Source organism: Carica papaya, chromosome 7 (genome assembly GCF_054855325.1).
Source record: "Carica papaya isolate Zhongbai chromosome 7, ASM5485532v1, whole genome shotgun sequence".
Classification (NCBI taxonomy): domain Eukaryota; kingdom Viridiplantae; phylum Streptophyta; class Magnoliopsida; order Brassicales; family Caricaceae; genus Carica; species Carica papaya.
The window spans coordinates 13,481,969-13,508,301 of record NC_142315.1 but is presented as its reverse complement, the minus strand read 5'-3'; the positions used below and the strand labels follow the sequence as shown (position 1 = coordinate 13,508,301).

General features: G+C 33.7%; 1 protein-coding gene and 1 long non-coding RNA gene across 6 annotated transcripts in view; one reads left to right on the top strand and one right to left on the bottom strand.

The window, feature by feature from the left end:
• The window catches only part of LOC110817725 (AGC (cAMP-dependent, cGMP-dependent and protein kinase C) kinase family protein), a 50,355-nt gene extending 35,114 nt beyond the window's left edge, over positions 1-15,241 (top strand). For 2 of the 5 annotated variants that reach the window (XM_022046381.2, XM_088208610.1), the window contains exons 7-13: positions 8,013-8,097; positions 8,426-8,557; positions 8,655-8,768; positions 12,209-12,256; positions 12,549-12,630; positions 14,412-14,462; positions 14,555-15,241. In XM_022046381.2, coding sequence (XP_021902073.1) covers positions 8,013-8,097; positions 8,426-8,557; positions 8,655-8,768; positions 12,209-12,256; positions 12,549-12,630; positions 14,412-14,462; positions 14,555-14,643 — 601 coding nt within the window. In that variant the 3' untranslated portion in view covers positions 14,644-15,241. The remainder of the gene's footprint in view (positions 1-8,012; positions 8,098-8,425; positions 8,558-8,654; positions 8,769-12,208; positions 12,257-12,548; positions 12,631-14,411; positions 14,463-14,554) is intronic. The other 3 variants (XR_015813727.1, XR_015813726.1, XM_088208611.1) reach the window with 3 other exon arrangements.
• Positions 15,242-16,672: 1,431 nt separating this feature from the next.
• Positions 16,673-24,994, bottom strand: LOC110817640 (uncharacterized). Its single transcript, XR_015813728.1, has 2 exons — positions 17,787-24,994; positions 16,673-17,344 (listed from the first exon to the last, which is right to left on the bottom strand). It is a non-coding gene; the product is annotated as an uncharacterized LOC110817640 (long non-coding RNA).
• Positions 24,995-26,333: the final 1,339 nt, after the last annotated feature.

Sequence of the window (26,333 nt, the reverse complement as noted above, 5' to 3'; positions counted from 1 at the left end):
AAACAGTTGCTTGATAAGCAGTAGTCTGGCGATTTTTAAGACGAATAGAGCATTCTTTGATAAGATATCTTTGCTTTTCGCAATAATTGCAAAATTTCTTAGTAGTCTGCAGTAATATGCCTATAATTCTTGCAACTAAAACATTGAACTTTACTCATATCTCTCCCTTGCCTTTTTCCTGAGCTGAAAATGCTATGTCCGTTGTGGTTATCTTCTCTTGTTCGAGAGTGATTTGTGTAAGAAGATGTTTCTCGCGAATTAATTCACTGAAACACATCCAATGAGGGAGGAGAATTATAATTCATTAGATTAGAATGAACATTTTCAAAATCTGATCGTAGCTTCATTGAAAAACGATCACGTTTGCTAATCTCATGAACAACCAAAACATCAGTAAAAAAATCTTTATGAATATTTGCACAAACTATATCAAAAAATTATGTTCATAAATTTTGAAAACCAGAAAAATATTCCTTAATAGATACATTCCCCTAGTTATAATTTGCAATATCATACTCCAATTGAAATCTCCTTACTGAATTTGTTTGATTGTATAGCTTCTTCAAATACTTATACATTGTTTGGGCAGTTTTATAAGAACGTAAATTAAGAATCAATTGAGGTTCACATGACCCAATAATCCAACACATCATCCTAGCACCCTTGATCTGCCATTGCTCTAATTTAGTAGCATTTGTTGGTGCTAGATCAATGCCATCAAGGTGTTCCCATAATTCATTTCCAGTAACATATAATCGAAATTAAAATTCTCATGTTGAATAATTCTTTCTCATTAATTTAATACAAAATTCAGATTTATCATCATACATTTTCACTGTATAAAACAATTCAAAATTAACTCGAATATAGAGAGATAAGCAACCCAATATAACTAAAAGATTACCAAAATATATGAGTTTCTTCTCTACTTAAACTTGATCGGCAACCTCAACTAAAAGAAGCAAAAAAAAATTGGTATAATGAAAAATCACACAGATGAAAACTCGAAATCTGCAAGAACACCAAGAATAAAACTCCAATACTACCAAAAATAAAAAAATCATAAAACTCTATGACGAGGGCTCTGATACTATGATAATTGTTTATTTATAAGAATTTTGACTGAATAGTTTGATAATTTTCTGTCATTCTTTCGTTGAATAAACAGACGAATATGCAAAAGTAAAAAATCTAATTTCCAACAAGTTATAATAATCAAGGATGATATCTCTCTACTTACAGTTATATAATCTAATTACGTAAAGATATAAAATATACAGACTGTATAAATTAAATATTTTTTTATCTATGGCAACAACAAAAGAGTATGAAATGTTCATATATGGTGAAGCGGTCCACCATGCAACACCAATATAGTGTCTTTCCACTTAAATTTTGGTAACTGCTTAATGAAGTCAATGGATATGTGGGTTCAAGTGTTTATGGGTATGGCTAGGGGTTGCAGTAATTCTGGTGTAGGAAACCCCCTTTGTTTTACAACGGTGACAGATGTCGCATTGGTGAACCCATTATAGAACATGTTTCTTCATATTAGGCCTATAGAAGTATTGTTTTGCCTGCTTATAGATGACTTTAGCTCCTAATTGTCCTTCCACTGCTGAGTTGTGATATCGATTGAGTAGTTGATCCCATAGCCTTTTTTGTCACTTATCACCAATCTTTTCTTGTATCTTATGATGCGTTGTTGTAGGCTAAAAGGGGTCTGCTATTTGAAAAGACCATTAATTCTATGAATAACTGTCTAGTGAAAGGATCACTAGCATAACTGTTGCTTATTTCTACCATTCAAGCAGGAGTGGATGTGAATACAATGTACAAGACTTCTACTTCAAATTTATTAAAGTTCTTTCATTAGAGAGCATTGACTGCCACAGTGGACGATTCTTGTTTTTATTAGATCGTATACTCTAGCCCCAACAGCTTAATGATTTTCTTTTATTGTGCCATCGATAACACTTTTTGTTCTAGCATATATTTCAAGCTACATTGGTTGGTTATAATAATAAAGGAGGTTCCTTCCAAATAGTGTCACCATTGTTTTATGGTATATATCACTACCATAAGCTCCTTCTTGTATACCGATTTGGTTTGATTTTTGGGACTGGGAGTCTTACTAATGAAGGTTATGAGTTGATTATCATGTATTAAGACTACATCAATACCTTTCTTGCTGGTGTCTATTTCGATAGTAAATTGATCCTCGAATTTGGTAGTCTTGATACGAAACTGGAAGTCATAGTTGATTTTAACAGCTGAAAAGCTTGATCAGCCTATGTATTTTACGAAAAAGCACTTTTTCTCAAAAAGTCGGTAAATGGTTTGATTATGATTTTATAATTTTGTATAAATTTTCGATAGCATCATGTTAGACCATTAAATCCTCGGAGGGCCTTTATTGTTTGATGAGTGGGTCAACTAATCATAGCTTTGTTTTTTACTACTTGTCGAGAGATGATATGCTCTAAATATTTCACCTTTGTTTGGAAAAAGCAACACTTATATTGATTGACATACAATTTCTTAGTCTTGAGTACTTTTAAGATCTCTTTACTATAGATCAGTATGTAATCCAAGAATAGCAGAACAAATTTTCGTAGGAAGGCTTTGAAAAAATAATTCATGAGGGCTTAGAATATAGCCGGAGCGATAGTGAGATTGAAAGGCATCACTCTAAACTTGTAGTGGCCCTGGTGCATTTTAAAGACTCTTTTGTGGATATTTTCTTCTTTTATCCAAATTTGATGATATCTTGCTGGAAAATTAATTTTAGAGAATGTGATTCCACCATATAATTCATCAAATAGATAATTAATAATGAGTATTGAAAACTTATCTTTTTTTGTTAGAGAATTGAGTTATCTATAATCCACACAAAATCTCTAGGTGTCATTCTTCTTTTTAATTAGCAATATCGGTGAAGAGAAAAGGTTATGACTAGGTCGAATGAGTGAATCATCCAACATCTTTTGTATTTGCTTCTCGATTTCATTCTTCTGATGGAACGAATATCTGTAGGGTCAAATATTCACTCTAGCATTTTCCTGAGATAGAGTAATGGCAAGGTCGAAAGCTCTAAGTGGAGGCAGTCCTTGGAGTTCCTTGAAGATATCTTTGTATTGGTCAAATAGTGCTTTTAATACGTTGTTTGAGATATCTAGATTTTGTACCTCATTTGGAACTTCCATTGCTAAAAACACAGTTTGGTCCACTTTTTTGCTTTAACTTCTTTTTTTTCAATGGTTGGCTCTTCACATGAGTCATTTTCATTCAGTAATATTAGTAAGTTCCCATATTGAAACTTCACTGTGGCTTGAATAAAGCCAAACACCATCGGACTGAATCGCTTCATCTAGTCGATCCATAAGATCATGTCTTATCCATCCAATGAAATTATGCGGAAATTGTAGGTAAACTTGTAAACTTGTAAACTTGTATCCTTGCATAGTTCATGCCACTTTAATAATTGTGGATTTTTAAGATAATTGTCATGGAGCAAGTAAGAAATTGATCTGATCTAGCTCAAATGTTCTACCAATATGCGCCTATAAATCTAGATATTTTCAGAGAAGGCTAGCACAAACGTTTTGAGATAGGATTATAATACTGAGTTTGTGACAAATTGAAAGTTCAATGAGTATTAATTATCCCAGTGATATTAGTAGGTACTCATATTTACCATGATAAGTATATGATGCGAAACCTAGAATCAATAAATGCAATCCAAAATCCACACATACAATTTAACATGTAAAACTTAAATCCTTAAATAAACTCTCCCTGCTTAATCCATAATAAATTTAAGATTGCAAATTAAGATAATTGGAAAACAAGAAAAACAATTAATAAGACATTACAAGATTACCTCGATAAGTAGAATCAATTCTTAACTCAATAAGACAGTTGAAGAAACTTCTCCAAAGAGTACTCATAATAGCTGAAAGCGAAAGCTTGAAAATATTTGAAATTTTATTCACTTGAATTAATGTGTTTACAACTAAAGGAATAAGGTCTTTATATAGGCATAAACTTTACTAATTTGAGTAAAAATCAGAAACTAAATCCTAAGAAAACTCTAAGTACATTCTTATTTAGATTCTAATTTAAAAATTAAATTAAAAACTCATAAACATAAAAGAAATAAAACTCTTTTCTCTTGAATGGCATAAGATTCCTTCAAGGGTTGTGCTTGCCTTGTCTTATTCGGATTGGGATTTTATTATTTAATGAGTTTTTTATGTAAACTTTGTGTTGGAGACGAATAAATTCCAGCCATGTTTGAGTAGAAAACCAACTCCTTTTTCTTGTGGAATTTGGCTAAGTGTAGGAAATATAATCCTTCGAGCTCTCACACTTCAAACATGATTCCAAATCCCTTTAAAATATTAATTTATGAAGAGGAATCCGATTAAGACTCTCGCAAGATTGACTTCAAATTTATTGAGGAAACTCATACACAAATCCTATTTGAAATAGGACTCATAAAATCGATTTCTACCATGAGATGAAGAAGAGTGTAATTCTGGTCAAGACTTGTAATAATTGAATTCTTCCTCTCTTATCTTGTTAACTCTCAGTTTTGATGATATAGATCTTTTGAAACCTAGCCGTACTTGGTAGGATAAGGATTCTTGATTCCTTATGAGATTTACTTGAAGTTGAAAACCATTCATGAAGAGAGTTGTTTTCGGCCAAGGTTGTGGAAGAATAAATAATCAAGTGTACAAGATTTTTAGGACTCTTATTATTTACATGATTAACATATCTTAGAAGAAAGGAATTTTCAGTTATGACTCTTCCAAGAAGAGTAGACGGCTTCCTCATGAGAAATACTTGAGACTCCATGATTGGAAGGACTCTTTTGGCCTTTTGCTTGTAATCATCTTGGTCATGAGATCTTAGTGTGAGTTTCTCCCCCTTTACTCTCGCATCACTTTAGAATGCCATTTTCCTGGTATATGCCTGGTGCATCCAAATTTGATACTAATTCAAGCTTACATCCAATTGGGTGGAAAGGAGATAACTATAACTCTGCCAGTAGCTCATGGATGACAGGAATCAAAAACTTATCGTTAAGTATATTGTTGTTTAATGAATGATATTCAACACAAGTTGCCATGTGTCATTGACTTTGTTACCAATAGTAGTGGTGATGAGAAGGGTGATTGGCAGGGTCGATAATCCTTTGCTGAAGCATCTCATATACTTGTTTTTTTATTTTTTTCCTTTTGGAGATGTGGGTATCAATAAGGTTGAACTACTGTACGTCTTATGTCTTCCTCCATTCAAAAATCTTGTTTTATTGGACTCTCTGTGATGGTAAACCCCATGAGATTCAAAGAGAGATTCAAACTCTACCAATAGGCATTATAATTCAAGTTAAATATTCAGCTCTACCGAAATGGTGGAGATTGTGGTTGACCTATGGCCCCTATACTCCTTGGTGATGGACTTTTCACCCTTGCTGGAAGGACATACTCATTGCTGTGAAATCCCAAAAAATAATGCCTAAACTTTTGATCCAGTTGACCCCAGGGCTACTTGAAATCCTTTGGCACAAAGAGATCTATGTAGAAATAATGTTTTGTCAAGAAATAAGGGAATGTTGGAACAGGTTGGCTATATATTTCAAGAACTACCATGATGGGTGGAAGAAGAAATAGATTTTCAAATTTCTGTTAGGATTAGTTCACTGTTTACTGTTAGGGTTAATTGCTGTCCAAGTTTTTTCCTTTTTAATTTCGGTTGTGGCTGGGACAGATAGCACTACAGGACAGGCATGCTGCATATACACAGCTGTCTCAGTACAGTTTATATACCATTACTACAAACAGTGTCTTGCAGTACCTTCTATATATATGTGTAGGGATTTAAACAAGAAGCAAACGAGAACAGTCATATAATATTTCATTATTTCCTCACTCATTCTATCCTCTTCTTCTTCTTCTAGCCCTCTACGCTCTCTTCATTTAATCTCCCTATTTCTTTTCTTCCTTAACCCTTACCTCGGTTCAACTGCTAATGAGTCAGTGTCTTGACATGTATCTGTTCCCCATTGGCTACCATGAGCCTAAACATTCTTTTGGCTCCTTATGAAGGCCTAAAGCCAATTTTGGGTTGATGGAAGTGTGTGCTACCTGAGCTTCCCAAGATGAGATCAGGCCTCACTCTTCATTATGGCTTGAATCTTCATTGTTTGAGCAAGGTTTGTCACAATAATTGCATGTAAGAGAAATCTTTGGATCATAGTCATTTCAGTGAACAAATACTAGTGTCAGACCGGCATCAGGGTCTTCATCAAGGTATAGGCAAAATAATATCTTACATGAATAACACAACATGCTCATTACAATTAAAAACACAACCCCCTTTACGACTATTTTCCATCTCGGAGTTGTTTAGCTGCTTATGGAATTATGCCTTACAAGAGGACATAGGCTGTCCTGTAGTAAAAAATTCATGGATTGTTGTCTCCTCTTTGCTCATGGAGTCTAGGTAGACTCCTGCATGACACTAAAAAACCTTAATTTCTTTCTTTGATGTTAAAGATCTAGCTTGTGCTAATAATTTCTCAAACTTTCCCTAATATTCTTTCACAAGACTTTTTTGTTGTAGCTTGGAATAATTTTCCTAGCTTGTTATTGAACATCGACCCACCAAATTTCAAGTTACAATGCTCCCTAAAGGTTGGCCAATTTGAAGTCAATCTTGTTCAAGATTCGAAAACTAGAGTTGAGCATCATCCTCCAGGTTAAATGACGCAAGACTCATTTTCTCATCCTCCATGTCTTTTGGTACAGAAAGAAGTTATTTCACCTCCTTAGCCTATTAAGGAGATTAGTCTCATTGTCAAATCGCGAGAAATTGAGTTTGAAAAAGTGGAAATATAGCCCTTTTTGTGTCAGTATTTTCAACTTTATGTTTGCTTTTCCTTGATGTATGATGGATACTATCCTCAGATGTGGTATTAGAGTTGTGTATGGGTCCTGATAGCACTATGGACTATGACGCGAGTTGTTTGGTCAGCTCTAGTTTTTGGCTTCTAGGTCAACACGGTCCAACCTTTCCTCACGCTCATGGATCCAGTTTTCATGGTACATCTGCGTGAAATCGTTGAATTGGTATTGAAACATCTTGAACTCACCCATAGAACCATGTTCTAGTACCAATTTGATATAGTCTCCATTCTAGGATTGCACATGGATTGCGTCAAGGAGAATCATGGAACAAGCTTGATGCCTTTTTCCTGGACTTTTTATTTCCTGCCTATCTTTAGTTCATATTCTATTACTTGTTAAAGAAAACTCATTGACAGCCTGGAATTCATGTAACCTGCATACATATTTATAGGATAGCTCTAGAATTGTTTCCTATTTTAACAAACGCAAGAACCTCCCAAGGAAAAATTTTCCTAATCATGATAATTTCCTATTTCATTCAGAAGTTTTGACTAAGTAAAACTATTGAGCAAACTTCTAATGTTGAAACTTTTCAGTATAAAATTTCCTATTTTATTCTAAATTCTTAATTAAACAAAACTATGAGGAAGCTTCTACACCATAATGACAGCCTGGAATAATTCTATCTTCTTGCTCTTTCTATGGGTCCTACCACTGTACTGGATCCTTTGAACCAGTCCCTGATTGGGTGAGACAGGTCTGCCTGGCCTTGATAACATGAGACTTCTATGCATGGGCAATGGAATCAGCTGTTAGTTTTGTGCTCGTGGAGTCATCCATCTGTGGAAATTATGTGCATTTGACATCTATTATTTGTCTTTATTTTATAACCTTATAGATTAGTGGTTAGTTTGCTCGCATATTTGGGTGGTCTAATAGCTGAAATTGATAATCTGAAAACATTTATTTGTGATGATGGTACAAAACCTGCAAGATGAATTAGATAATTATTGTACTCTGTAATCTGTTTCTTTTAAAAACTTTAGCATTGTTGTATCATATTTGATGCATTCTAATCCAGTCACCTGCGTGTAGGTGGTCACTTGGTGCTATAATGTACGAAATGCTAGTTGGTTATCCCCCATTTTACTCGGATGATCCTGTGACGACATGCAGAAAGGTTATGACTGCTACTATTTGATTGGTGTATTCTTTTGATTTGAATAATCAGTTGTTACATGAGTATTTGTTTTAAGCTGTATATCCTAAAATCCAATTTAGTCTCTCTATATTATCAAGTCAAAAGTTTAGCCTGCTCTGCATTCCTATCTGATGAGCACAGCTGTGTTTTTAAGTAGCATCAGATGAGAATAACTTAAATCAACATCCTTATGAGAGTAATGTGGTCCAGTGTCTTATTATTACAGAATATTCTAAAAAGCTTGTCCAGGTTTTTCTACAGAGGATTTATATTTTATGTATTCCTTTGACACATTGATCCATGTCAGATTGTTCATTGGAGACATTACTTGAAATTTCCAGAGGAGGCAAGGCTGACTCCTGAAGCAAAGGATCTGATTTGTCGGTTGCTTTGCGATGTTGAACATAGACTTGGTACTATGGGGGCAGGCCAAATTAAAGTAAATTTTTCTATATGCTAATCATTTTATTCCCATATCCTCTGTTCTTCTTTAATCTTTTTGTTTCTATGCACATTTTTGCACTGAATATAACTAGGTTCATCCTTGGTTCAAAGATGTTGTATGGGACAAACTCTATGAAATAGAGGCAGCATTCAAACCACAGGTCAACGGGGAACTTGATACTCAAAATTTTATGAAATTTGATGAGGTAAGGTGTTAGAGATAGGAGTACTTGCTGCAGTTTTTGCTTTTCATGCTGAAAATGGCTTTTGATTTTATAGTTCAATTAACTTGAATTGAAGGAAAACTACTGCTAGCAGGCTTAAGTCTATGCTATAGAAGGTTCTCTTGGAAACCAACGATTAAATCCCTTTCATCTAGAATGTCAAAATTAGATTCTGGGGTGGATGCTTATTATCATTTTGTGCTAGCTTATCTGACAAAGGGAAAAGAATAATGCCTGTGGAAAACTGGGATTTAGTACCTCGTTTTAGGGATTATTTATTAAGATTTAGATTGATCTCTTTCCTATAATAAATGGATATGATCTTTTTCCTAGAATAAAGGAATATGTGTAGTATCTTATCTTTTCCCTATTTTTCTGATTCTATCCCTTGATTTATGGAAGAAATTCTTTTCTTCCTTGCTATTTATGTGTGTTCAATTCAAGCCAGAAAAGTAATAAGAATCAACGAGAAATTCATTCTCTATATGGTGTCACAGCAGTTTCTGAGCCCTTAAAACTCTTTTCCATGACCAAGTACAGTATTACCACGGAAAAGCAAACCACATCTTCATCATAGGTGATTTCGGGTTCTGAAGCTGTTGTTACCAACAATCATGGTGGATCAGACCAGTTCCTCTCCCCATTAAAGGACATAAGTTGAATGTGAACAACTACCTGTAGTGGTTACAATCTATCATGATGTACGTTTTTGGAATCGGAAAAGATAAGTAAAGAAAATTGTTCTCGTTGTGTAAAGAAACTTACATCATGATATATAGTAGAAGCAAAACAAACGAAAACTAACATTCCATCCTAATGTTGGAAAGTTTCCTATTGACTAAGAAATAAATGTGTGAATATGGTAGTCATACCATATTTTCTCATTCAAATATTTAACTGTTTCCAAATATACTAACATAATTCCTAGTACTATTACTTTACTAAAATAGAATTCCACATGCACTAATCATCTTATTTATAATTTTGTTTCTTATGGAGGGTTATCACCCATTTTTCATGCTTTTTGATAATCTTGACAAAATACAGATTCCAAGTTGAATACATAAAGCTCTTAATGTACCAGAATGGAAGGAGATCATTAGGGAACAAATTCATGCTCTGGAAAAGAATGGGCATTAGATGATGACTGAGTTACCATCAGGAAAATGACCTGTTGGCTACGGGTGGATTTTCACAGTCAAACATAATACCGATGGCAGTATCAATAGAATTAAAGTGAAACTAGTAGCTAAGAGATTCAATCAATCTTATGGATTGACTATCAAGTGACTTTTGTCCTGGTAGCCAAACTCAATGTAAGTTGAGTATTGTTGTTGTCTGCTTCCAACCAAGACTGGAAGTTGTATCAGCTAGATGTGAAAAAAAAAATTTCTCAACGGAGATCTAGAAGAAAAAGTTTATATGGAAATACTCCTCAGGTTTGAGAACCCGAACACCACTAATAAAGTCTGCAAATTGTCATTATATGGATTTAACCTGTTGCATAGAATATGGTTTGGCAGGTTGAGTTGAGCAATAAAGAAGATTGGGTATGATCAGTATTAGATAGACCACTCTGTTTATTAAACATTCATCCACAGGAAAAAAGGCAATTTTCACTGTGCATGTTGACAATATCATTCTGATCAGAGACCATAATGAAGACATACTCGAGCTTAAAAGGTTTTTAGCCAAAAAGTTATAAATCAAAGATTTTAGGCAATCTCAAGTAATTTCTTAGCGTGGAAGTAGCATGGTTAAAGAAAGGAATTTCAATTTAACAATGAAATATGTGTTAAATCTCTTGAAAGAAACAGGAATTCTCTGATGTTAGTCAATTGACATTCCTAAGGATCCCAACTCAAAACTGGGTAGTAAGGATGATAGTTCACTGGTTGGCAAAGAGAAGTATTGAAAACTGGTTGGAAAGCACATTTATCTTTCGTATATCATACCTGATATCAGCTTAGCTAGCAGTATGGTAAGCAAATAAATGAATAATCCAACAGAAGAAAACATGGAAGCTGTATATAGGATCATAAGATATTTAAGGATGATAAGGGATCAAGGATTATTCTTCAAAAAGACTGCAAACAAGTAAGATGAGATCTTCACTAATTCAGATAGGGCAGGGTATGAATCTTGTAGATGATCTACCTTAGAATACTGCACATATATTTGGGGAAATTTGGTGACTTGCAAAGCAAGAAGCAATTGGTGGTGTCTCGAAGCAGCATAGAAGCAGAATTCATAGCACATAAGTAATCACTGCATATGTGAAGGAATATGGCTGAAGAGGGTACTTGATGAGCTGAGAATACCAATCCTAGGAAAATGTTATGTGATAAGCAATTTGCAATAAGTATAGCAAAGAACCCAGTGCATCATGATAAGACAAAACATATGAAGATTGTAGGCACTTTGTTGAGAAAAAGACAGAGACTAAAATGATATTGCTCCAGTGCATCCCAACCAACCAACAGATTACAGGCATCCTAAATAAGGTTGTACCTAGAAAGACATTTGAGCAACTCAATTGCAAGCTAGGTTTACTCAACATCAACAAACTTTAACTTGAGGGGGGAGCATGGAAAACCAGGATTTTGTACCCTACTTTTATGTATTAGTTATTGAGCTCTAAATTGATCTTTTTCTTAGAATAGAAGGATAAGATCTTTTTCCTAGAACAAAAGGATATGGGTATTATCTTACCTGTTCCCTATTTTTCCGATTCTATATCCCTTGATTTATGGAAGTGATTCTTCTCTTCTTTGCTATTTATATTGTTCAATTTGAGCAGAAAAGTAGTAAGAATTAATGAGAGATTCGCTCTCAAACTTCTTTAAAGATCATTCTACATGCTGTTGAAAGCTGATTTAGAATATGGTCTTCTTTTCTTTGTAACTAAGACTTCTACTATGAGGTGGAGGGACTCTGGTCATTCTACCAGGAGGGTGATAGGTGCTCTATGGAGTGTTTTCTTCTTTGCTAAAGCTTTTGGTGTTAATGAGTCAGCATTTTATACATTGTTAAAAAATTGTTCGTGGGTAACTATTTCTATCTTGATAGTTCTCTCTTATGCATAAACAATATGTTTCATTCCTTTTACAAGCTTTATATGCTTAAACCATTGATAAGGTAGGCGTTATTGGTGCTTAAGATTAGGATTTCATGATCAAGTATAGATGCACCGAAGCTTGTCTCTGTTTGAATAATTGAGTACAAAATTAGTATGGTGAAATTTCAGGCATTCATGATTTTCTTAAATGTATATGTGGATGGTACTAATCCTCGTCCCTAGCTCTAAGTTTTACGTATGTGCTTTGTTTGTGAAATATATGGGATTAATGTCTTTAATGTATGAATTCGGTACAGCACTTTTTCTGTATTGCCTGTAATTTAATTGTTTTATTTTGCCAAAGGTGGAACCTCCGAGACCAGGACGAACTGGATCTGGAGCAATGAGGAAGGTATAGAGCTCTCCTCAATCTATTTAGGTTTCAGTAACTTGCTGTTACTGTTTCTATTGTGAATATCTATCGTTTAAGTTAAAAAAAGGTTTCTCATGGGAATTGACCTTTCAGTCACTTGTCATTTATCATTATGCAAGTAATTAAGCTTCCTTTTCTTTGCTTAAGTTGGTGTCGGTAATTGGTACTTTTCTTGCTGTCATGATTATGCAAGTAACTAGGTTTCCTTAGGTGTTAGTAATTAGTATATCTCTTATTCCTTGCTTGGTTAAAGATTTATTTCTTTTTGCAGATGTTGACTTCTCAAGATCTTAGTTTTGTCGGCTACACGTACAAAAATTTTGATGCTGTCAAAGGTTCGCATCATTCAATTGGTACAAAAATTTCATTCCATTAGTTTTGAGCAATTTGTCTCAAAAGAAGTAGTCTGAGAAATGTTCTGCTTCCTCTGTTATTTGATTTGTTTATAAAGCATATATTAGCCGAGGATATTTATCATGATGCATTTACGAATCTTAAATACATTTAGCCCCCTTAAGTTTACGTAAAACAAGGCTATTGGGTCCTCCAGTTAGAAATGCTTATTTGCATTTTTGAAACATGTACGAAGTTAGAGCAAAATTTGGAAAAAAAAAAGAAAAACAAGAAAAGAAAAGAGACAGAATATCTTCCAAACTGGTCATTTTTAAATAGTGGATTAAACTAGTTACCTCAAAAGCTTAATTTGATAGGAACTGACACAATCTATCATTTATATGTTAACAAACACCTCCTCACATGCAAGCAGAAACTTTTAAGCTTAGTAGGTGGACTAGAACTTAAAGAAATCATGAAGGCCCGGAAGGGTGTAAGGGAATGTAAGCTGAATAGTTGCACAAATAATAGCAGAGAGGATGAGGTTCACACAATATGAATACAGGACTTTTGGCTTCAATATTATCTTTTAATAATAAAGTGAATCGATTATCTCAAAAGTTTAAGTTGATATGAGTAGACATAATCTATTATTTATCTTTTAACAATGTCATTACTTATGAAATTTGACAATTTAATTTGTGCAGGAGTTGAACTAACTTTAAAAAGTTTTCTAAATATTAATATAACTTGAATTTGTTTGTTTATGTAATTTCATCGGCTTTAACAACAACTTCAAAAGTTCTGGGAGTATGAAATTTTTTTATTTCTCTTTTTAAATTAATGAAACAACTAAGTTTTAGACAGAAATTTTGTGATGCCCTTTCCCTGAACAAAAATTATATGATTCATATCTATATATAAAGGCTGAAATGACTTAGTATTAGTAACTTGAGTTTAAAATTAGGAGAGAGTTAATTTAGTTTAAAAAGTTACCAAGTTTGCTGTATTTTTCCAGTAAACTGAAGGAAAAGTTTGTAATTATTTTGCAGTTTTTTATTATCTTACTTCCTTAAATACATTTATATATAATTCAATTGATTATGTCTTATTATTGTTCAAGATATGCGGATAGTTGTCAATTTGAAATTATTGCTTTTTAATTAAATGATGATCGAGAGAATAAAGAGAAGAAAAGATGTGTACGAACGACACATGCTGCAACTGTTTTTTCTTAAGTTGCTTATCAATCATTATTTCATTTGGGAAGATTTCTGCATGACCTTCTCTGGTGGTTGGGGAATGCTTAACAGATGCGGCCTCTGAGGGGCATGCCAAACCAAGTGGCATTACCTCCACAATCGAATCTTACCTCCCATTTTAATGATGATTAGGGTGCCACATTTGAATCCATTTGGCATGTAAAAATATTTTTTTTATTTTTTTAATAATGTGTAGTAATTCTAAATAAAACAATGTTTAAAAAATAAAAGTAAAAATACATGACTTTTGATAAAATATTATTTTTTGTTTTTACTTAAGAACGTATGTACACATGCTAATATAATGCATCACATATAAAAATGTGTGGAAAAGATAGAAAATAGTTTCATATACTAAATGGAGGCTTTAATCTCTTACTGCTTTTCTCTATTGCCACTTTGCGGACTCCCTAAGGTATAAACAGTTGTAACTGGAATCTTATGTAAACTGTATTTTATTTATTTTTTTTCTGGTACTAGATTTGTTTCCTGTTATAGCTGATATAGAAAATTTCACATTTTCTTTTCAACAATTGCAGATATAAAGAGATGCACATCTCCGAAGTGGTCATCAATGGACTCTTCACACAGTAATATTTTCCCATTCTTAAATATGCATCAATAGTCGATTTAGATATTACATGTCGAGTAGTCTTTACTGATTTATGGTTCATTCTTCAAGGTGATTCTGTGGTGGAATATTCTAAATATTCAGTAGATGATATAGAAGCCCAGATACAGCAATCATCAGGGGATGCTATGTCACAGTGAGGAGTGCACAAACACTCAGTAAAAGTGCCACGGCAATGATGTTGGTGTTACCTGCTTATTTCAGTCAGGTTCTACCATAATCTGGATGCCAGTGATGTTATCTGCTGCACGCTGCAAAAAATTTCTAACTGTACAGAAATATTGGAGAACTTCTGGAAGGCACTTGGTTGAGCGACAACACTTGGTAACTGTAAGCTTTCTAACCATTTAGACTATACAATATATAGAGGTGCTGATTACCCAGATTAGCAAGCCAAATATATGCCCCCAATGGTGGCAGTTTTTGGCCTTTGAAAAAAATCTTCTTGTTAGTTTAGGGAACTGGAAAGTGCTTCAAAACGATATTAACGACAGTGACTTTGCTAAAGGATATGGCCTGATCCTTCAAGAGTTTGGAGAGCGAAGCCCAGAAATACAAGTTTTTAAGCTTCAAATAATATATGTATTTGCTTTTTGGAGCATCACTTTATTCTAGCCCAGATCCTTATTTGTAGGTGGAAAGGGGATGAACTGTGTACTTGGATATACATACATGTTTAATGGAGCATTTTTGAGTTCAAGCAAAGTTTAAAGATCTAGTTTGAGGTTCTTTTTTGTCTCTGACTCTGCCTGAACAATGTTAGTAGGTTCAAATGATTGAAAAATGACTTATGAAAGTTTGTGCATATTTGAGGCAGCAAAATTGATTTTTTTTTATTTAGTTAATTTTCAATTAAATGATTTTATCATATACTTGCATGATTTGATGACGTCAAATCTTACACTGGATTTTAAACTTGGACTAAAAATAAAGCATGCCATATCTATTTTAACAGTACATCATTATAAGTTTAAAATCAAACTTTAGATGACATATTTTTATGCCTTTGCTGTAGCCTCACAAGACGACTTGTTTTTGTCTTGTTCAACTTCTAACCCGGAGAAAGGTGAACATTTATGTATGTATAAGGAGGGTCAATGAGTTTTCAATTTACATGGTTACAAGTAGAACACACTAATCAAATCCAAAAAAATCCTAATATCTTTAATATTTGCACTTTTCGAATCATGCAGCTACTTAAACTAGAAGCCAATTAAAATAGTAAAAAAGACAAGTACCGTGATAGCTATTGGATTAAAAAGAACTCGTATTAATAGAATGAAACAACTAAAAGCAAAAGGAATTTCTTGTACAAAACTGGGCTGCTGCTCAACGAGTTTTCAATTTACATGGTTACAAGTATAACACACTTATCAAATCCAAAAAACCATAATACCTCTAACATTTGCGCTTTTCAAATCATGCAGCTACTTAAACTACAAGCCAATTAAAATAGTAAAAAGGACAGGTACCGTGATAGCTATTAGATTAAAAAGAACTCGTATTAATAGAATGAAACAACTAAAAGCAAAAGGAATTTCTTGTACAAAATTGGGCTGCTGCTTAACTAGTTGGGATATCTGAAGTCTTATCATTTTAAACTCACGTAATATGTGTGATATCTTAATTTTGTTCAAATAAAATCAAACAATTAATTAGGTAAAAATTTATATTAATGATAATAATAATACAACAATAACAATAATAATAATAATGACAAAATTTGATTAGATAACTTAGCCCCCAAAAAAAAAACGAATTGATTATCATTATAGAATTATCATTGTTCTAATTATTATCATTAGTATTGTCTCATTTATTTTTATTTTAAAAGAATAAAAAAGACACATTATTATTCTAGCGCAAGTGTTATACTCCCTGCTAAGCTTAAATTTATCAGAGGATAACTTTGATTTAACTAGTATTCTGAAGTGTGTTGAAAGTTTTTACCAGTTTCTATAAGTTTAGGCATGGTTAACAATAAGTTCATACTTAAATCAAATAATAATTGAACTTTAGAGATGTCTATCGCATCATTTTGATTTGATTATTTGACTACTCATTTTTATAAGGACTACCATGGTCGTCTTCATGTTTGATGAAACATTCATGTTAGAAATTTTTTTGGATTTACTCACTTTTTGGCATACTTTTACTTGATTCTATAGGGCCATTTAATCCACATTTGATTATTAGGTGTAACAACCCACATTTTTACAAGTAAATATGGTTGTTGTCTTTCATTCATCCATCGTAATAAATATTACCATCCATATATATATATATATATATTCCTCTCATAAATTTTATATTCTTAATTATTTTTTTCCCCGAAAGCGCAACCTATCCAAATGTCCAACAAAAGAGAAATTTCTCTTGCTGGCCCGTGGCCTAGTGGGCTTCTGCAAAGACCCCTCGGCATGATTTCATGCCTGCTGGGTCAGCATGGCCCGCTGGCCTGTTGCATAAAGCAACAAACCCAAGGAGCATGGCTAATGTGCAGTGGGCACATCCACGCACATCCCTGCGCGCATGGTCCTGGAAACAGTGTGTCCGCACCCGCGCACGGCTCTACTGACATTCAGTGAATGCCTGGCCGAGCCTCTCAACCGTCCTGCACAACACCTGCTTGGCAGCCTTGTGTCAAGGGCGTTTCCCAACACTTTTGAGTGCCTAAAAATCACCCTTTTTTTGTTTAACACGGCAGAGCTGTGTGCACCGCTCTGTGACGCATTGGTGCCTGGCACGCTTGATAGAAGCAATTGGGTTACTGTCAACGTCCCATTCCCCATTTCTTTCTTCTTTTTTTTTTTTTGTTTGATAAATTGCCCATCATTTCATCTGTCAACAAAATTAATATTCATAACATCAAAAATAATCCAAAAACAGATAATGCAAATATTAAAATATGATCATGAACTCACTCACCCTTTTTCCTTTAAAAGTTGCACTTTACTTTGAAATTTCAAAGAGGTTTATAAAATGCAAAACATCTGCATATACTGAACTATTACCCATCTTACCTCAAAGGAAGATCACAATCTGGTCTCAAAAGCACGAAAGGAATGATTCTAATATGGAAAATTGTTCTACAACTTGCCTAAGCAGTGTTGTAGAACCAAAAATGTATTTTTTTTTCTTAGATTTTGGATTTTCAAGAGCTATTTGGCTTCAACAATTGATTCCTAATCCTCTTACCATTTAATTTAACTAAAACCTACTTAAAATTGTAAAAACAGATTGAAGACAGAAACTAAATTTGACAGAAGAATAGCAGGTTTACCTACACAGTTCACGGGTGGAAAAGTAGCAGCAAAAAGAATTTCAAATTGCAGCTTGCTACAATTTCAAGGTTTGAGTTGTCAAATTGATACTTAGATACTAAAGGATTAAAAGAAAAATAAGTTGTAAAGAAAAGGAACTTACATAAATCAGAACAAAAGAGAATACGCACCAGACCTTCCCTTCGGTACAGGATTGTCTTCTTCACTCTGCATTCTTCCTATTTCTCTCTAACCAGAACAAAAGAGAATACGCACCAGACCTTCCCTTCGGTACAGGATTGTCTTCTTCACTCTGCATTCTTCCTATTTCTCTCTAACCACTTTGTTTTCTTCATTTTGTTTTTTTTTTTAGTTGAATGAAGAAGAAGAATTTCAATTGGAGAGTTCTAAATGGGGGTTTTTGGATCAATCCTAACCACACATTTTCATTTAGCACATCCTCACCATTGCTGCATAAAAATGGCCGACAACAAGGGAAGAGGGAAGCTGAAACTGTGCCAACTGCCTAGACAGCTGGGTTCCCTCTGCCAATGGCCCAAACGACTTTTTAAAGGCTAGGTGAGTGGTATTTTAAAAATATCTATATTCCAATAAAAACCAAAAAAGTATTTTAAAAAATTAAAAAAAAAAAAAACCAATTCAGATCCAAAACAAATCAAATATGAGCACTACAATTCAATACCCTACGGTTTTGACCGAAGCAATTTTGGTTCCCTCAAATCTAGACTACCCACATTATATACATAAAACACTATACTCGAGTGCAACCTTGGTCCCGCAGTTACTTGACGGAAGAAACTATTGCGCTTGGGCTAGATCCATGCCACATGCTTTGAGTGTTCAAAATAAATTAGGGTCCAAAAATGAAACCCTAACTGAACTAAAGGATCTGAGTGACCTCAAACAGAAGTATGCTCAATAAAATGTCTTGAAATGTCATAGAACACCGGACAGTCAAAAGGTCAAAAGCCTAATAGTGAGGAGCATCCTGTTCCCACCAAAGAGTAATACAATCAGTTAATGAATTTCATTCAGCATAAACATTCATTAGTCAACATGGTTAAGTCTTCCTTAGGGTCCTCACAAGAATCGAGTCTGGTAGGATTTTGGGATATGTATTTATGCTCTAACATTCACTAATAAGAATCATGTGAAAAACATACATGTTACTTGTATAATTGACAATGGAGCATCTAATCACATTATTCACACACCACAATTATATATTGAAATTACATCAAACAGCATTTCCAAGGTTACATTACGTAATGGTGAAAAAAAATAATGTATCACATGTTGGAAAGGTCAAGTTAGGTGATGAAATAATTCTCAATAACGTGTTGTGTGTGTTGTCATTTAATTTAAATTTAATTTATGTAATAAGGCTAACACAAGATTATGAATGTTTGATTTTTTCACAAAAATACCGTGTTATCCAAAACCTTATTACCTGAAAAACGATTAGAGTGAGGGGAATTAAGGATGGATTATATCAATTTAATTCCATCATACCATTAAGAGAAATAACCAAACCAGCCTTCACAAGTACAACCTTTTCAGGTCCCAAAGGAACGCAACAAATTGATGTATGGCATTACAGACTTAGACATCTTTCACAGTCTAAATCAATTCTTCAATCAAATGTAAAATCATATAATAATAAGCTTTATCATGTTTGCTCACTAGCTAAGATGCACAAACTTACATTTGATGATAGTAGCAGTAGAGCTTTCAAATATTTTGATCTAATTCATTGTGATATTTAGGAATCCTGTAATGAGACATCTTATGATGGTTATAAGTATTTCTTATCAATTCTCAATGACCATAGTAGATATAGTTAGGTATATTTGATGAAAAACAAGGCGAAGATTAGCGTACACTTGCAATATTTTTGTGCATTTGTTGAAACTCAATTTGATAGAAAGGTGAAAGTAATTAAGAGTCACAATGGTAAAGGATTCGAGATGAAGAGATTTTATGTTGAGAAAGGGATCTTACATCAAACCTTCTATATGGAGACACCAGAACAAAATGGAAGAATTGAAAGGAATCATCAACATATTCTCAATATAGCTAGAGTGCTAAAATTCCAAAGTGGTTTGGACATAAGGTATTGGAGCGATTTTATATCAACTGTTATATATCTTATTAATAGGATTCCTACACCAGTTCTAAATAACAAAACTCCCTTTAAAATACTGTAAGGGAAACCACCAAGATTTTTGGATGTTTAGCCTTAACGCCCACCTTAACTGAAAATAGACACAAGTTTGATGCAAGGAGTAGGAAATGCGTATTTCTGGGATTCTCTTTTACTACAAAGGGATACAAGTTGCAGGATACTGAGACAAGTGATATTATCATTTTTAGAAATGTTATATTTCATAAGAATGTGTTTACTTATAGGGATAGAGGTTGGACGAAGACATCAAAAAGCTTTTACAGAATTAACGCATGGATCCATACCCACAACAAGAATGGACATTATATTAGATATTGAAGAGGTGATCTAAGAAGGCTAAAAGAAATTTTAGGAAGAGTTATGGAAATGCATAATCAAATACAAGGAGAAATAACAACTAGAGAAATAGAAAGTTAGGGGCAGGACATTGAACAAGTTGTCCTTGAATAAGTTGCCACTAATGAGACATCAACTTGAAGAAAAACTACTAGACTAAGGAAGACACCCGCGTACTTAAAGGATTATGTGTGTGAGAAAATTAATGGACATGAAAGTGATGTCAAAGGTACAAATAGAGAAGGCTCTCAATCAAATGGAGCCATTCCCATAGCAAGCACTTTGGGTACTCCAAGATTAAGGGGGGACACAAGAGATATGTCCTGACAGTAGCATCCTAAGAAGAACTTAACTCATTTAAAGAGGCAAACAAGGGTGACAATCGGTGCAAAGTAGTGCAATGTGAGCTAAAGGCATTAGAAGATAATAAAACTTGGAGGATTATGGATCTCCCTATGGAAAAAAAGGCTATTGGATACAAGTGGATTTACAAAGTGAAATTCAAAGGAGATGGTACCACTAAGAGACATAAAGCCAGACTCGTCACTAAGAGCTTGACCCAAAGAGAAGGTCTAGATTACCACGAGACCTTCTCCCCATTTGCCAAAATAGTTTCAGTAAGAATATTATTAGCTTTAGTAACAATCAAGGGATGGCTTCTTCAGCAACTGGACGTCAACAATGTCTTTTTGCATGGAAACTTAAAGGAAGAGTATATATGAACTGCCCCCAGGCATCCTAAAGGAGAGAAGGGAAAGTTTGTAAACTGCAAAAGGTGTTTATGAGCTTAAACGAGCATCTAGACAGTGGTACAACAAATTTTTTGAGTCTATTACTCAATAAGGTTTCAAGCAATCCAAGGCTAACTATAGTATATTCATAAAAGATAATGGTAAGAGTTTTATAACTTTACTTGTATATGTTGATGACATCATTGAGGCAAGTAATAATGAAGGTGCAATTAAAGAACTAAAGGTAATACTACTGGATAATAAGTTTAAAATTAAGAACTTAGGAAATTTAAAGTATTTTCTTGGAGTTGAAATTGCTAGGTCAAAGAGAGAAGTTCACATATATCAGAGGAAATATGTCTTGGACCTTTTAAAAGATACAGGAGTTCTAGGAAACAAAACTTCATTACTTCCCTTGGACCAAAATGTTAATTTCAAGAATGAATGAGTCAATCCTAAATCTGTGAATGAATAGAAGGTTGATTGAAAGGTTGATGTACCTCACATTAACTATGTTAGATCTTGTCTACTCTATTCAAGTGCTCAGCTAATTCATAGAGAGCCCTAGAGACTGTCATCTAAAGGTTGCATACAAGATTTTGAGGTATGTCAAAGGCACTCCAAATTAGGGGTTTATTTTACTCAAGTATATTTTAATTAAGACTAAAGGCTTACACTAACAGTGACTTGGCGAGATGCCCAAACATAAGAAAGTTTGTTACAAGATATTGTGTCATGTTCGGAAACTTGCTAGTGTCTTAGAAGTCTAAGAAACGAAAAATAGTTTCTAAATCTTCTATAGAGGCACAGTATAGAACTATGATTAGTGTATGCTATAACTTAACATGGATTAGGTACTTATCTAATGACCGTAAAGTATGTAACTTAACAACAACAGATTTGTATTGTGACAATAAAGCTTACATACATATGACTGTTAGCCCTATATTCTATGAAAAAACTAAACATATTTAAATAAATTACCACCTAGTTAGAGACAAGGTGCAGGAATGGAGTATTGTAACGAAACATGTGAACAGTAAGCAATAGCTATCACATCTTCACAAAGGCTTTGTCCAGTTGGATTCTCAAAGAGCATGTGATCAAGATGGGGGCAAGAAAAAATCTACTCTCCATCTTAAGGGGGGATGGTAACAGGCCCATCATAAATGGGCTGCATGCAGCACAAATTCTCTCAGCCTGCTTCTATATAGGAGCCAAAACGCATTGTTTCATTAAACGGTGCATTTTAGTTGTTGCACTTCTTCACCGAAAAACCCTTAATTGGGTTTCTTTTCTTCATTTCTTTCTCTAGGCTGACACACACCAAAAACCCTAGGGTTTCTGCAATTTTCTTTCCATTTTCTAAGTCTAAAGCTTGGAGCTTGACATGAAGAGACAACATCAAATTTCTTCTTCAATAGAGTAGAGGTATTGTGTATTTATTTTCATACTTTATTGAAGTAGTCCATTGTTGTTAGAAAACCTAGGAACTAAATGTTTTTCTTGTGTGTATAAAAGAGAAGAAAGTCATTTTGTAACAATCTTGAAAGTCTAAAGAGTCAAATAATGCTTTAAAGTCTGGAAAATCATATTTTCAAAAACAAATGTCCTTCATTTTTTGTTCTCTTTACACAAGTTTTCACGATCCCAATAGCTCTTTGGCTTGGTCATGCTTCCCCTTTCTATAATTAATAAAATAGGATGAGTCATCACATGCTCAGTAAAAATAATATAAAACTTCAATCCGAAGACAGGAGATAAATAATGATTCAACCTGTTTCCTTTACTCCAAACTTATTAAGTCCTTCATAAACTCTAATTTTCAATATTCATACTACAGCTACATCAATCTACTAATCAACTATTCTTACTTTTCATGTACTTCAGTTCATTTAAAAGATATCCACAATTATATAACTTACGTTCTCATAATTACTTTTGATTCATTTTCAAAATAGCATAATGTCATAATCACATTGATTTCACATATTCACATATAGAATACATTTTCTTATACACATTCACATAACAGTAAATTTCATCCTTCACCAAACACAACCAATATACATGCATAAACCGTATTGTTTCATATGATAACATTCAATCACAATCACGGAAGGAAATGATAACCCATACTATCAACATGGATCTAGTCATAGTTACACTTTCACATGTCATAGTTACTATCATAATCACAGTTATAGTTACAATTATAGTTACAATCATAGTTATTGTCATAATCATAATTATAGTTATATTCATAATTACAGTCATACTTACTGCCATAATCACAGTCATAGTTATCTTTATAGTTACAAAGCAATAACTGGTCCATAAAATAGAGTTCATAATTATTCCTAACCGATCCTAGACTACGCATTTTCTCATATCTCTCTAATAAGAAATCTTTACCGCCTGCCTTATGTATTTTCTAATATAATTTATTTTAAATTACATTTCGATATACTTGTGTAATTAACTTTATGAAGTTTTCGTGCAAGCCCTAATCTCTATATTTCTAAAAGCCTAATAAAATCACAAATCATTGATCTCATCATTTCTAAAATTATTTAGTTTCTATTATCATAAAAAACTTGATTCACGCATTTGTCTCCCAAAATTCTCAATTCATGAAATATATTAATCATTTTGCAAATCAAATTATTTCAATAATTTTTCATAATACTATTTACTAAAAAATCTCAAATATTTGCATTTCTCCTACTACTCTATAAACATTTTACAAACTCTATAAACTTGTATATATATTTATCTATTCAGCTTAATAAGAATTCCTCTCTTATGTGCTTACCATGCATATATAAAACTAATTCTCAAGACTTTTGGCCCCTGATTATTAGTTTTACTACACAACCCCTTACTGTTCATTCACTGATGGGTAGGTGATCTATTTGGATAGCCTTTGGTCTAGGAGTGCAGCTAAAATATCCTTTTTAACCCAAGTCCCTTTAGCCCATTCATCTTCAACCCATTAACACCGCTTTTTAAACTAATTCATTAATATCCACCTCTTTTACCTAGATTTGAAGCCCATCTCACCTTAGCACAATCAAACCCTGTCTCACTGTAACCTTCACTTGGACCTGAGTTGTACCTTAGCCTACCTTAGCCCACCTAGATTGTGATCTCAATTCCTTTTAGTTTCTTTCCCTTTTTTTTTGTTACTCAGTACCTCTTTTTTATTTTATAGTTTTGATTTTTTTACCTCTTTTCCTTAAGCCAACCCGATTTCTTCATTTATAGCCCTTTTTGAACAGCTCTACCCACTAGAGCCTTGATTTCTTTTTTTTTTCTGAGGCCCAACAACATATCTTTTTTTTCACTCATGGGCTTGGACTATCGAAGATTTGGGCCGCGACTCTAACAGCTACCCGACCCAGCCCACTTAACCCATCCCGAATTTGCTTCCCCTCCTTCCTCCCAACCCTCTGGTATCTCGAAAACCCTAGACTAACACCATACCGCGGTCATTCATACTCTTAATCATCATATCATTGCACACCCAACAAACTTCAGATTTTCATGCATTTACCCTCACAATATAACAAATAATTATCTCATTCCACTACATACACAGTTGTGAAGTCGAATAGCGCTATATTATTTCATATATGAAGATATTAGAGTGTAAACTACTTTTACCCTCGATGATGTGATTCACAGCGATTTCGGTGACTTTTCTTTGCCTAACCTGTAAAACCGATTCATCTACATTTACAAAAACGATGTCGAATAAAAAGAAAGGGGTGCAATTACGACTTACCACATACCAGCCTTATTGCGGCCTACCTTGGTCGTTCGACGGTGCTAGAATGTCTCCTCTCTTCCTCTTCGACTACGCACACCTCCCCTCTTCTCCTCCCTTTCGCTGTCAACCTCTCTCTCTCTCTCTCTCTTAGGATTTCTTGTCCTCTCTTTTTTGTAAAAGCATAATTTTTTATATATAAGTGAAATTAAATCGTGGTCGTCCATTGTGAGAAGGGATCCAGACCATTCAAAGATGTCCTCTCAATCCCGATCATGCGATCTGCCACGCGGTTCACACGTGGCGTGAGTAGATGCGTCCAACGCCTTTTGGGTGTGGACTGCCCGTGTCCCCCGTTTATTGGTTTTCTAGACACTCAGTTACTTAGGTGTCACATTTTTATAAAAAATTTCAATTTCATCCCAACTCCATCAAGACCTTTTCATTTTTAACCTCTTTTATAATTCTAGATTACGCTTCATTAACCAATAAATTTTCAATTAACTCCCATTGCAAAATTCTCATCATTACATTAAGTGTTAGTTTTCAAAACTTAGATAATTTAGATTTAGAAAAATAATTTGTTGTCAATTTTATTTTCTTAATATTCTACTTTAACTGGAAAAAAAACTATTATATTTAGATTTTTCCTATTATTCATAAATTTTAAATATTCTTAATGCGAGCAAATGAGGACAACTCACACTAATATCCCATGACCAAGATGATTACAAGTAAATAGCCAAAAGAGTCCTCCAAATTATGGACTCTTCTATATTTCGCATGAGGAAGCTATATTGTAAAATTTTGAATTTAGGACATACATCTTTAAAAATATTTTCAAAAAAAAATTAGTAAAAGAAAGGACTTTCAAAAGAAATAAAAGTTTTTGAGAAACTTAAAGTAATAATTTTATAAAATTATAGGTGAAAAAGAAAAAAAATAACTAGAAATACATTTTTTAAATTAAATATATCAATTAGAGGTGTTTTAGAATTTAAAGAAAGCAAATAAGATTTTAAAAATGAATTTAAACCCAAGAATTATTAAATTAAAGGTTTAGGGACCCAAATGGAAGTAATTGAGACATTTGAGGACCTTTCATAAATTTAAGTTGTACTTAAGGATCTAGATGAAAGGAAAATACAATTTTTTGAGGCATTCTGTAATTTCTAGGAATAAGAACACATTAGGTCCATCTATCTAGGAAAGCCAATTCGTGATTGCCTCGTGGATGACACGCATACATGCATCAATGAGATAGACTGCACGAAGGTCCATGATGGAATCACATCCTACTAAAGATGCCATTTAAATAGCCAAGATTTTCCCACCAAAAACTGAGATGCGCACCATGAACCGTCATGATCGCCTATGACAGAGATCAGACTATCCGTGTTCATGCACGAAAAAAATAGAGAGGCAAGGTAATCAATATCCAAATAGTATTTGAGGGTGATCCTATGGATAAAAACCATCACGGGGGTGAAATGACGATCTTGCCCCTCAAATTAAAAAAGATCTA